Source organism: Nelumbo lutea, chromosome 1 (genome assembly GCF_056320005.1).
Source record: "Nelumbo lutea isolate HS-2025 chromosome 1, American lotus-T2T, whole genome shotgun sequence".
Taxonomy (NCBI): Eukaryota; Viridiplantae; Streptophyta; class Magnoliopsida; order Proteales; family Nelumbonaceae; genus Nelumbo; species Nelumbo lutea.
The window spans coordinates 104,524,023-104,536,991 of NC_142684.1; the positions used below are offsets into that span (position 1 = coordinate 104,524,023).

Consider the following 12,969-nt stretch of genomic DNA (forward strand, 5'->3'; position numbering starts at 1 on the left):
TACAAAATTTCAGTTTTTTTTATAACTTTTCTTTTTATTTTTAATTAATTTTAACATGATCAATCAATCGATCCGATATCAAAACCAGTGGACCACTTAAAGCGATTCCATTTCCAGATCGATTTTTAAAATACTGTGGCCCGTGTTACGCCCCCTGTATCTAAATTTTTTTCCTTAATTTTGGCCAAATGAGCTATATTATATTTGTCTATTCTTGAAATTAAATACACAAGTACTTACAAGCTAGGTTTGAGGTAACTGAACTCTATCTTGTCACTTTTCATGTAATCAATGGATAGTGGACCTTCTACTTGTAGATGAGCCACAAATTTACTTACTCTCATTAGTTTATATCAGCCACTGCCAACCTTTTTTTATATCAAATTTCCGTCAAAAGCTGTCAAAAGATTTGAAATTTTGTTGGTGAGAGCACTTGACCAAATAAAGTCGTTTGTGACAAAGGCTCTGCACCTACACTTGCCCAAACATAGTCCTTCGTCCAAAGGCTCTGGACCTTGGATGAAATGGATGGTGGGTGGTGAAAAGGACCTAAAAAGATAGATCACATGGGAGAGCATGATACAATGTAAGTGCAGTACTAGGATGAAATCAGCATACTTTGTGTCATAATTGTCTAAGGCCTTGTTCGCTTTTTGTTAAGTTATTTATCAGGTAAATACAATTATCTATATTCTTTTATGTCCTAAATATATAAGATAATGACTATTTTAGCCATAAAAATCTATTATTAAAATGAGTATTTTTGTTTCATTCAAGTATTATCAACTTTCCCTCTAAGTGGGAAAGTTATGTATCCACTTGGAGATGGGTATCACTTAATCACTTACTCAAGAAAATAAACTTTCTTTGGTCTCACATAAATCTGAAAAATGAACATGGGATTCTTGGTCAATGGAAACCAAAATCCCATTGACCAACTTTACCCCCCCCCCTCTAAATCCAAAAGAAGAACGCCCCTAAGAAGTAAGAATAACCACTTTGGGATTTGATGCACGCACTGCTGTGTATTGTAGTGTCTAACAAATCACTATTGAATATGCCCATACTCCATGTTCTATACATATGGGGATTAGTTACATAACCTGCAATCGATCAAGGTTCAAAATATTGATACACCCTATTATGTTGGAAGGGGTATATGCGTACTTTCACTTAATGTAAGGCTTTTTTAGTTATTTTTTATAAAAATAGGTTAAGAGGTAGACCTTAGGCCTGCCTATCCCTTGAAAAGGCCAACAGGCTTGTATTTTGTATATCATTCACCCATTGATACAATATGATGTCAAATGCATTGTGTTGAAATTTTAAACCTTGCTTCTCGTATATAGAAGTGTGAAAGCAAATCTAGGCTCCCTAATAAAACAATCATGCCCAGCCGGCCCATGCATATATGTGTTGCAATTAAGGAGGCCCCACCTTAATACCTAGCCCCAACAACAAATAGATCAGACAGGTGAAAGCAGTAGGAATGGATTCAAATCGAGTCAAGTTGAATATTTAGCTATTCAAGCTCAACTCGATAGAAATAACTCAAAAGCTCACATGTTTGAGCTCGACTTGGCTTGAGGTCAATAGTGAGCCAAGATTCATATAAAAAATAAAATATATATAATATATATATATATATATATATATATATATATATATATATATATATACATGTAAAATATCATATTTATATATAATAAATTTGTACATATAAAAGATAAAATATGTTATTTATAATATAAGCTTGATTAGATTCATGAAGCATGAGCCAAATTTCATTAAGCTTGATATTGACTTAATTAGCAAACAAGCCTATATATTAGACTCGAACTCAACTAAAACCTCAATTTAAACTGAGCCAAATTGAGATTTCACAAACCCAACTCGAATAACTTGTGAAAAACTCAGCTCATATCCACACCTAGAGAGCATGAGTGGAGCTAGAACTGAGCAGGAAGAACATTGTATTAGGGTTGGTGGCATATATGGGGTTCTGTGTGTGTGCGCGTGTAGAGGTGAGAGCTCCAGCACAAATGCCCTTATTTATACAAATTAAATGCTCTTAACAACACTACTCTATTTAAGAGAGAGCCCAAAGTTTGCCATGTGGCAAGAGTATTTAAGCTGAAATTTGCTCCATGAATGAAGATTACCCAAATGATAAGATGACTACCAAACCATCTTTTCCAGCTTAAATCATCTTTGGCAAATAAAATATTTGGTTTGTTTAGACTTCTTTGCTAAAACTAGCCATCTTTTCTTTATGATATAGGTCGTCTGCTAGCTAGGTCATCTACAGAAAAAGATAATTAAAAAAAAAAATCTAATTAATAGAAGAATAGACCTGTAAAGTGGGTCCGGCCACCCACGGGCTGAGCCATGCCAGGCCCGACCCAAACCCCCTTGCTATGCCAGGCTTTTGGGTTTTGAGGCCCATGGTTCAACACGACACAATACAAAAAAGTGGGCTGTGCTGGCAGTCCGATACCGCCTGCATATATTATATATTATTTTTATATATTTAATAATTATATATATATATATATATATATATATATCATATACACATATGCATATAAATTTATATTTTCAATTTTACTATATTATTTTTTCCAATTTTATTGTAATTTTTATTTTATTTTATTTTATTATTTCATATATAAACAATTATATGCATCGAAATTCATACGAAATGAAATTTTAAGATTTTTTTTCAAATTCTTGTTTATTTTATTAATTTATTTTTGTCAAATTTTCTAAAAAACAAATTGTGCTGCCCATGACCTAGCACAACACGTGAATGCCTGGGCTTGTGCCACGGGCCATGCTGAACTTCCCTTTTGAGAGTTCACATCTCCACCCCACAACGTCCCTGCCCACAGGACATCCTTGCCATGAATTGAGAGCATCTCCCAATGATAACATCATGGAAATACATGGCGGGGATGTGCTGTGGAACATTATGGGGCGGAAATGTATTCTCCCCTTTTAAGGGATTTCAGGCAAGGCAGACATAACCGACCTAGGCCCGTATGCTGGCTCAGCACAACCTGCTATAGTGTGGGCGGGCGGGCTGCAAACCTCTATAGAAGAATCGTCCACAAGGAAAAATGGTCTGGGCAGCGAGGGATCCTCAATTCACAGCCACCCGTTCAGTATAATTTTTTCTTGCCGGCACAGCCCATATTATACATCTATAGAAGAATCGTCCACTAGGCAAAATGACTGGAGCCACAAGGGATCCTCATTCACACCACCCCTTCAGTATAAATTTATCTTGCCAGCACAGCCCACATTACACGTCTATAGAAGAATCCTCCACAAAGCAAAATGGATGGGGCCACAAGGGATCCTCAATTCACAGCCACCCGTTCAGTATAAAAATTTCTGGTGGGAAAATTTCAATTATATATAGATTGGCACACCTTCTCTTCCTAAGTATTCAAGATAATATTATGTAACTAGAGGTGCCAATGGAACAGTTTTAGATTGGACTCCATCCATACCAAAATCAATTTAGACGACAAGACATATTGATTTAGACCAGTCCAGATTTAATTAATGGTTCAAAATATTTATAGGATTGGATTGGACCTGATCCATCTCTAATAAATTTATATTAGATTGGATTGGATTGAGCCAATATATAATCTATTAATAAAAGATAAGAATATAGGTATCAATGAACTAGGTTTGGATTAGAAACAAACCAAATTAAAATAAATTGAACAATGTAGACATTAAACTGAACCGGACTAAAATGATCTAAAATATTCATTGAATTGGACTGGACCTGGTCCATTTATAATGAACTAACAATGGACTTGGACTGGATCGGATTGGACCAAGTCGAATCCAACTGGCACTCCCACATGTAACTCAAGGAATTGAATTATGGGCTACAGAGCTAAATAAGAACTGAGGATGAAGACATGGCGAATCCTGTCCTTTATCCTATTGATCCGATTTAGGAAACCTTATTGTTGCATAATTGTAATCTAGTATTTTCTGCCGAGGTGTATATAATCCATGTCGATTTCATCACTACCCTATCGTTTGTAGTATCCCCTTTGTTTTTAGTTGTTTATTATATTCTGGAACTGTCTACATTATATTATGGGTCTCTTTCCTCTCGCCAATAGAAATTATAACAAATAAATAAATATTACAACTATCCCTTTCTTTGGATCAGATATTCAGATGGTTCCTTTTTTTTAGGATTCTTTGCTATATTTTGTATATATAATATATTTTATAGTGTTTTAAGGCATACACCTTATATAGGTTTTTAGGGTGGGATAAGGTATTTACGTCTCCCCCATTGAGTAAATTTTCCAGTTAAAATAAATAAATAATACCTCTCGCTTCCCAAAGGCAAATATAGTGAATCCATGTATGCCATAATGGTCCCATGTTTTTCAAAATCCAAATTATTCACGTATTTTTCATTTATTTGAAAAATTAAAATTTGGGACATTTTACATCAATATATGTGCTATATGTGTATGTTAATGGGCGATTTTTTTTTTTTTTACCATAGCCAAAGTAGGCCTTGTTGAACATAGCTACAAACTAGCTAAGTTTTTCTTCTTCTCTTTTCATACAATTAATAGGGTTTGTTTGTGAGTGTTGAAGGGTGTTTTTGTCAATGTCCAGATCAGCTGGCCACGAGTTCAATAATGGCAAATTAGATATGCTTGGTAGAGTTTAGGGAATAGGTTTATACATTGTTAAAAGAATAGATGTAGACTTGGAGGTTGGAAAGCATTCTTGTGAGAGAGGAGATAGATGGCACAACAGGGAACATAGGACATGGTAATGGATTTGGATTAGTTGAATGCTTTGGCCGTAGTACCAATAATAATGCCCCACCTAGTGGAAAAAGAGTGAGGTTTAGCTGAATGCTTTGGCTGTTTAGTGGGCTGTGGAACCAATGATAAGGTTTTATACAGTAATAAAATACATGGGGCCCATGAATTTATTACTAACATGGAACCTTATCATTGGTTCCACAGCCTGCTGAACAACCATAGTGTTCAGCTAATCCGAAATACATGAGACCTACACTGAGGTTGAATGGTAGTTATGGCCCCTTGTATTTTATGACTGGTGTTGAGTGTTATTATTGGTTCCACATGCTGCTGAACAGTTATTGAGTTCAGCTAATCATATCTCTACGGTAACACCTCTATCCCCTCACTCCTGCATAAAAAAAAAAAAAAAAATCAAATTCACTTCTGCTGGAATATTTGATTTTTGAATGTTGGATGAAGTGGCATTAACATGCATTGTGAAAAGGTGGGATTACTTATTTTTTAGATTCTTAGGAGTGATCCTATGGTTCTAACAAATATGATGCACAATTGGCCAGGAAGAGGCATTCCTGCAGAAAATTGAAAAAAAAAAAACCAAAACCATTCTCTTAATACCTATGAAGAAACAAAAGGCCATTACAATGGAAAAGGGTTCGATTATAATATTGAAAATACATGACGCCCGAAAAACTTATAATCAATCAACTAGTATCATAAATATTTTAACCAATCAAGTGGTATTTATCAAAATTCATATTTTAATTGATCAAAACTCTTGTCATATCATGTGTTTTTGATATCATAGATTTTACCAATGGAAAAATCTTGGGTTATAAGTGTGAGAATGCCGGTAGCATTGCCAATTCTTTTTTGGTAGAAATTGATAGGGATTAAGAACATATCCAATCTCTAGACCCCAGATGTATAGTTGCTGGGGCCAATTCCTACGCTACTTTCCTTCTTCCATAACCTCATCAATTTGGGCAGATTATCATTGGTGAATGAATAACCACATCAACCCATTCTAATTAGTTATACATAGGGAATTCTTTCTTACAATTTTGGATGCACTATACATGTAAAATCCGTTGGCCAATGTCAAAAAAAACAAAGCAGAGATAAGAGTACTGCTTTTCAGTTTTCACACGTACGTGTGAGATTGTTTAAATTTGAGGCTTTTGAGTGAGGTGGGCTAGCTTTTTTTCTTTTCTTTTTTTTTTTTTCAAAATTTCTTTTTGATCTGTTAAAAGTGACTTAACGAGGGGGAAGAAATGGACAAGGCTGCAACCACTGGCAGCCCCACTGCCGCTGTTGCCTCTCTCTCTCTCTTTTCCCTACCCCTTTTCCACTATCTGTCAATGGCTGTCCTGATTTGCTTGCAATCTAATATCCGTCCAACGACAGCCATGCAGCCACTCGTATATGAATCCATCCACGTATGGCCCCATACGTTACATCCCTGAAAGCATTTAATCATGTCCACATGTAAAACTTGGCCACGAGAATAATGAAATGCTAGTTCAACCTTCCTCTCTTCAACTTAATCGCTTAGGCTTAGGCTCAGTTTAGAATTGTATTCTATAAATACATAAAAAAATAGTATAAAATATAAGATATTATATTCTACATATTTGTATTTATATTCCTTCCAAATTCAGCCTTAATTACCATTCTACTCTTTTCATTTGGGTCTGGGAGAGAGGTTCTAATCCATAAGATAAAATCAATTATTAATTAATTAGAATAATTGGGTCTAATCAATAAGTGGTGGAGTCAGTTTTTTTTTTTTTTTTTTCTTAAGAAGGGTCAAAAGTTAATAAATATGGACGAGGGCCAAAATATAAGTAAATGAGGATTGTGGGGATCCATGGCTCCCCTACACCACCCTAATTTTATTATTTTCGGACTCGATTATATTTGGCATCTATAATCATCAATTGGGAGTTGTTATTTTACACCAACTGGGAGGCATTGTGAGGTTGGTGTGAAGAGCACTCTATGAGGAAGAGATCCGGACTCTATAATTATTTATCATAATCAGTGTTTTCAAAACTGGACAGGATTAGAAGGCTGGATCAGAAAAATCAAGAACCGGTTTATTTCACCTTAAATCTGCTTTTTGTCCGAAAATTATTAATTTGGTCAATGAATTACTGATTTGAGTGGTCAAACCGTAAATCCAAACAATGACTTTTGACCATTTTTTTCTTTTTAATTCTTTTCAGAACGGGACATCCATTCGATCTGAATAATTGGACTGTTTGACATGAGAACCAGATCCAAAACAGTTCCTTGCCTGGTCTGATTTTAAAAACCTTAATTATAATAATCAAGTTTATATGTTGATAAAACAAGTGTTTTTATATCAAATATAATAACTTAGGACTTTGTGGTTATAATATAACCTCAATGAAAATAAGAATAAAATAGTGAAGAGTTTATATGTTGATAAAACAAGTGTTTTTATATCAAATATACCATTTATAAAATTTACCCTTTTAAATTTAAAAGAAAATAAGGAGAGTTTAGTGTTAACAGTTCAAAACATGAAGCAGCAGCGGTCCCAACAACCCAATGACATCTACATGTGAAGTTATAAATATAATTGTTTTGATGATTTATTTTAATTAATTAATTAATTAATTAGTTAGTTAATATCTTATGTGTTCCTTGTTCCATAGTTGCATAGAAGAGGTGCATGCATGCATTTATGTATTTATGTTTATGGTCCATCACATACCCATATCGCCCCTCATCAAACACCTACCCATACTTCCACCTAATCTGCTTTTGTTTTGTTGTCATTCTGGTTCTGGATCTCGCCAGTCTACCAGTTCAGGATCAGATATCTCTCTCTCTTTCTCTCTCTCATAGTCTATATATATAGACTTGTTTTTCCTGGTAAACTCTCTCTTATCCATGTTTATTTATTCTATCAAATCCAAGTTATACATCCATCTCAAGACAAATTTATTTTTTCCATTCCTGATCGAGTCCCCCTCTTTGATGAAGATCACAAGCAGAAAACTGCTCTTTGTCTCTCAACTCCATGCATGAAACCAATGATTTGGGTCTCTTTGCTTCTCCAAGGGGAAATTGAACAGACCAGCAAACAACCACCCACCACCCATCTCTTGGCCTTTGTTTCCCTGTCATCACTTGGTCTTCCTCCCTCTCCCGATAGCGGTGGCAGACATGATGTCTTCAGATAATATTCCGGCAAAGCAAGCGACAGACGACGAGAGCCAGAACGGAGGGCGCAAGACCGCATCATTAAGGCCACCCGAGCAGCCGTTGAAATGCCCACGATGCGATTCGTCTAATACCAAATTTTGCTACTACAACAATTACAGTCTCACACAGCCAAGGCACTTCTGTAAGACATGTAGAAGGTACTGGACCAAAGGAGGCGCCTTGCGCAACGTTCCGATAGGGGGTGGTTGCCGGAAAAATAAGAGGGGGAAATCGAGTTCAAGACTCTCTGGCGACCCGAAGGACTCCGGTGCACCGTCGTCCGATATAGGTGGGCTGAAGTTATTTCATGGGCTCTCTCCATCCACGGAGTTTCAGCTCGGTGGTGGTCTCCCTTTCTCTAGACTCCATGCTTCAACAGCAGGTAGTGTTTTTAATAATCAGTTTCTATCATATGGAGATCATATGTCATCTACCATTGCTGCAACTGCAACGGCTACCAATTCTTCTTGTTTCGATATCGACGGGGCGGCTGCAACCTCTGGGCCTTTAATGGGGTTTAATTACCATATTCCTTCACTCGGTAGACAAGGAGAGAGTGGAAGTTTTAAGCTCAGTGGGGGCATTCAGGAGATAGGTTCCATGAATGTTCACAGTAGCCTGGCATCTTCGATCGAGTCTTTGAGTTATATCAACCAAGATTTGCACTGGAAGTTGCAGCAGCAGAGGTTAGCCATGCTTTTTGGTGGAGAGAATCAGAAAGACAGTGAACTTGTTTCTTCTCCTCCTGCAACTCTACTCGAAAACCAGGTGCAGAAACCACAACCCATTTCGTTTCAAAACCTGGGTATCTCCAAATCGGAGGTTTCGGGCGTTACCACTCCAACAAAGAACGATGTCAGTGGCACTGGTATCACAGCAACCGAATGGTTCTTTGACAACTCTTACACCCCAACCACCACCGCCAACAGTAACAATAATACTGGCAACTGGAATGGAATTCATGCGTGGACAGATTTGCATCAATACAGTGCTTTGCCTTAGCTAGTAAAGGAGACAAGAGTCGATATGTTCAGATCGAAAACAAAACAAAAAGAGATCACACAACCAGAAAATAGATAGAATTAGAAAACCCCATCTTTGTTAATATTCTTTTCTTTTTTCTCTTCTCTTCTTTGTTCTTATTTTTGTCTTCTGTTCTGGGAGTTTTTTCCTTATGATCTGGTGCCTCGATCTTTGTTCTTCATTTAGTCCTCTTTTGCTCGGAGCTTATTGCCTTATTCCGCTGCAGCTCATCAAGATCTTGGGAAGCAAAAATTAGTGGTTCATAGTAATAGTATTATTATTTTATGATATTTTGGAGGAAAGAGTACTGATTGTAGTTACTTGTTCATCATCTTCTTATTTCTTCTAATTCGTTTCTTTCTTTGATTTCTGTTCCTAAAAGGCACAGGATCAGCGTTGTTTATGAATTTATGGCGGCAAATCAGCAATAAAAACTGATATTTTATTCATCATTAAACAAAAACTAAAGTATACGCTTCTGCGACGATTTCTCTATAATCTATAACATTTCTCTGTCCCTAACTATTATGTATATACAAGTGTGATGTCGATTTGTGTGGTTGGATATATATGATGGTGAAGGTGGTTTTCATGATATATATATATATATATATATATATATTCTTGTACCTCCAACTCCTAGTGCTTTGTGGTTATGAGTTTGATTTTCTCTCTTGTTCTCAGTCTCTTCTCCGGGATCTGTGATGGATTAAGACTGTTATTTAATAGACGTAATGCCAAATGTTTGATTCCTTTCATGTTCAATAATCAATCTTCTGGCGCTCTGCCTGTTGTGATGGACTGCTGCTATACCGAGTAAAACACAACAGCTAGGTTTCCCTAGCTCTGGCAAGGAAAACCTCTCTCTCTCTCTTCTGCCTAAGGGCTTTCGTAATTATTGGTTGCATATCGGAGTGGATTTGGTAGCGTCTGAAAAAACTAAAACGTCATAGTTTGAAAAGTGCATTAGTGAATGGGGTATCTTAGGGTTCTTTAATTTCCTTGTATGGCAAACATGTTGGATGCCCTTAGAGGGCCTTACTTGCTGTCACAGAGAGAGATATCTAGAGAGAGAGAGAGAGAGGAAGAGAGAGACGTTTTTTCTTTCAGCTTTGTCATTCTTTGCTTTCTCCAATTCTAGAAATAGGTGTAATTCTACTGAAGATGAGAAGAAGATTGATATATATCCATCTCCTGGTATTCGGAAGAAACTGTGGTTGGCATTGTTCTTGTACTCTTTGCTGTGTTGATGATGAAGAGATATGATGCAACTCTGAAGTTTCAACAGGAATTCTGTATTGAGGATGATACGACTTCCCCAGGATTTCTAAGTCCCATCTCAATGATGTTTCGTGGGAACTGGGTCAAGTAATGATCTTTTCTAAATCCATTTCAAATTATAACCATATACCCTATGGATTTCACGTTTTAATACCAAAAATGGATCTCATTGATCTCTTGTATCCAGCAGGAATTCTTCTTTGAGTAATGGGCCCCATTTACTCTTTATTTCAGTAGCATAAAAGAAGGAAAGATCTGGGTTGGTCATATTCCTTCTTTTCTGTTTTTCTTCCTCTTGTTATTGTCTTTTATAAGTTTGGCTGCAAATACTGTTCTTATTTAATACTGATTTACTATCATGACAGGATTTCTCCTATTACACACAGAATTCCACTGTGTCTACTCTCTTCCTCTCTCTCCCCTACTGGTCAGTCCGTCCCAGTCCCACTTCAGCTTACACTGTTTCATTACAACTATTTCCAGTACAAATTTCACAGCCAGTACAAAGACCCACCTTATCGGGACGCCTCTACTACCTACATCACTGTTCATGCCTTATAATTCTAACAGAGTGCAAATTATTTTTTGAACAAAAAAACAGAACCCAACAGAGTGGAATTACGGCTTCACCCTGCTCTTTGTTTCTTTCTTTCTACCATTCTCTCCACTGCAATATTCCATTGCTTCCGTAGACTAAGAGAGAGAGAGAGATTGATAAAGCTAAACCACGCCACCTTCTTCTGTACATTTCTTTTCCCGACAGTCTTTGCTTTAGTCCTTAGCTCCTTATATTGCTTTTTTAACTAAGCAAGAACTAAGAAGGATTCGAGAAATAATAAAACTCAACTTTTTTCGTGTTTTGTACTGATTTCCAGTGGTGGGTTTTGAATTATACTGTTGAAAACAAAAATCAAAGAAAGAAAAAGGAAGATAGTGAAATCTAGCTGGCCGAAGAACATGAGCTCATGATTTACGTGAGATGGAGAAAAACTTTAGTTGGGGCAGAAGATGACCTCGTAACCGTCAAGTGTCAATGAGCCACTGCGAGATGCTCATGACAAAGCGGTTTTGGCTTTGACAGTTGTGTGTGAGCCACTGAGGCCCTGAGCCTTCAATTTCTTCCATACTCGTGAGATAGGCCTCCTCTTCATCATTACTGTTAGCCAATGGGCCCGAAAAGCTGCTTTGCAAATGATGCTAATATCAGATGGTTAAAATTCATCTGATTCTGGGTGGGACCCATATGGGACAGCTGGTAAGTTTTTGAGATGGCCCTGGTGGGCGGTGGCCTCTGGTCAGATGTTTGGTCCTTGCCCTGGTCCCCTTTGTCATTCATTTGGCCGTTTGGGCATTTAATTTGCGGATGCTGTTCGAAATTCGAATTCAAATCTTCCCAATCCTGTGGGGGCCAGATGATGGCCCAAGATGGGGGGCCCAGAAGGTTCTTCGAAACGGATGGTCACGATTCGTCAGCCCATTCCTCCACCTGGCAAACCTCATGGAATTGAAACACTGGATCAGTGGCCACCTGTCTAATGTGTGAAGAGATTAGACCGTTATAAGTGAGGAAAATAATGAAAACGAGAGTAATGGTTGGAAGAAAAGAAACTCCCCAAAACGAGAAAAACGAGTCTCTTTTCGTCACCCATTTTAGCTCATTCCCCAGAATAAAACAGGAAGCAACGCAGCCCCCCGACCACTCTCTCACCATTCAAACAGGAATCAAACCTTCCCCCAAAATAAGTTTCCTTGGCCTATCATTGATTAAGCCTCGACCCGACCCATTATAAAATGTCATTCTCTTTTTTTTTTTTTTTTTTTTTTTGTCTTTTTCCCTGGGCGTTACATTCTCTTCCGATCATTATTTCATTAATCCATTTTATTTAAATCATATCCATTATTAAATCATTTTTACTACTAATCATGTCTTTTTTAGTCTACCACTAGTTTAGTCTTTTCAACGGGTACTAGTAAGAAATCATTTCTTTTAATTGGTGTTCTTGATGGTCTTTTATGTTAAATTGGATTAATTGAAGGCTTTAGCTGTTCAGCAAGCTGTGGAACTAATGACGAGTTTTTACGTCAATAATAAATTTATGAGCCCCACTGTAAAAGACATGGGCCCATATATTTAAAAACTGATGTGGAACCTTATCACTGGTTCCGCATGCCAGCATTCAGCTAAATCTTATTCCTTCTATGCATGTAGTTAAATCATCTTAGTTTACATATTATCACCTATTAGGGATATTTTTAGGTTCCTATACATGACTTTATTTCTGATCTTATCCTTCTTAGTTTTTTTGTTCATCCATCTCAACATTTGTATTTCTGCCACACTCATTTTTATGGGCATGTTTTTTAACTACCTTCATACAACATAGCTAATCTTATAAGTGTTTTAGAAAACGTTCCTTTTAGTCCAAGTGATATTTGTTTATCACATAAAAGTTCAAATGCATACTTCCATTTTGCCCATTCTACTCTAATACTTTGAGTGATATCCTCCTCAAGTTCTCTTTTTTTATGAATTATTAAACAAAGATACCGAAAAATGATCACATTGAATTATCTCTTGACCTCCAATGCTAAGTGTATCCTGCTTTAC

At 36.8% G+C, this 12,969-nt stretch overlaps 1 protein-coding gene across 1 annotated transcript; it reads left to right on the forward strand.

Annotated features, from left to right (window-relative positions):
* Positions 1-7,653: 7,653 nt before the first annotated feature.
* LOC148876550 (dof zinc finger protein DOF5.7-like) lies at positions 7,654-9,461 on the forward strand. Its single transcript, XM_088965388.1, has one exon. The coding sequence runs from the start codon at positions 8,019-8,021 to the stop codon at positions 9,057-9,059; it is 1,041 nt and encodes a 346-aa protein (XP_088821514.1). The 5' UTR covers positions 7,654-8,018; the 3' UTR covers positions 9,060-9,461.
* Positions 9,462-12,969: the final 3,508 nt, after the last annotated feature.

Coding starts and splice junctions, on each gene's coding strand:
- LOC148876550 (XM_088965388.1), top strand. CDS start 8,019: ATGATGTCTTCAGATAATATTCCGGCAAAGCAAGCGACAGACGACGAG.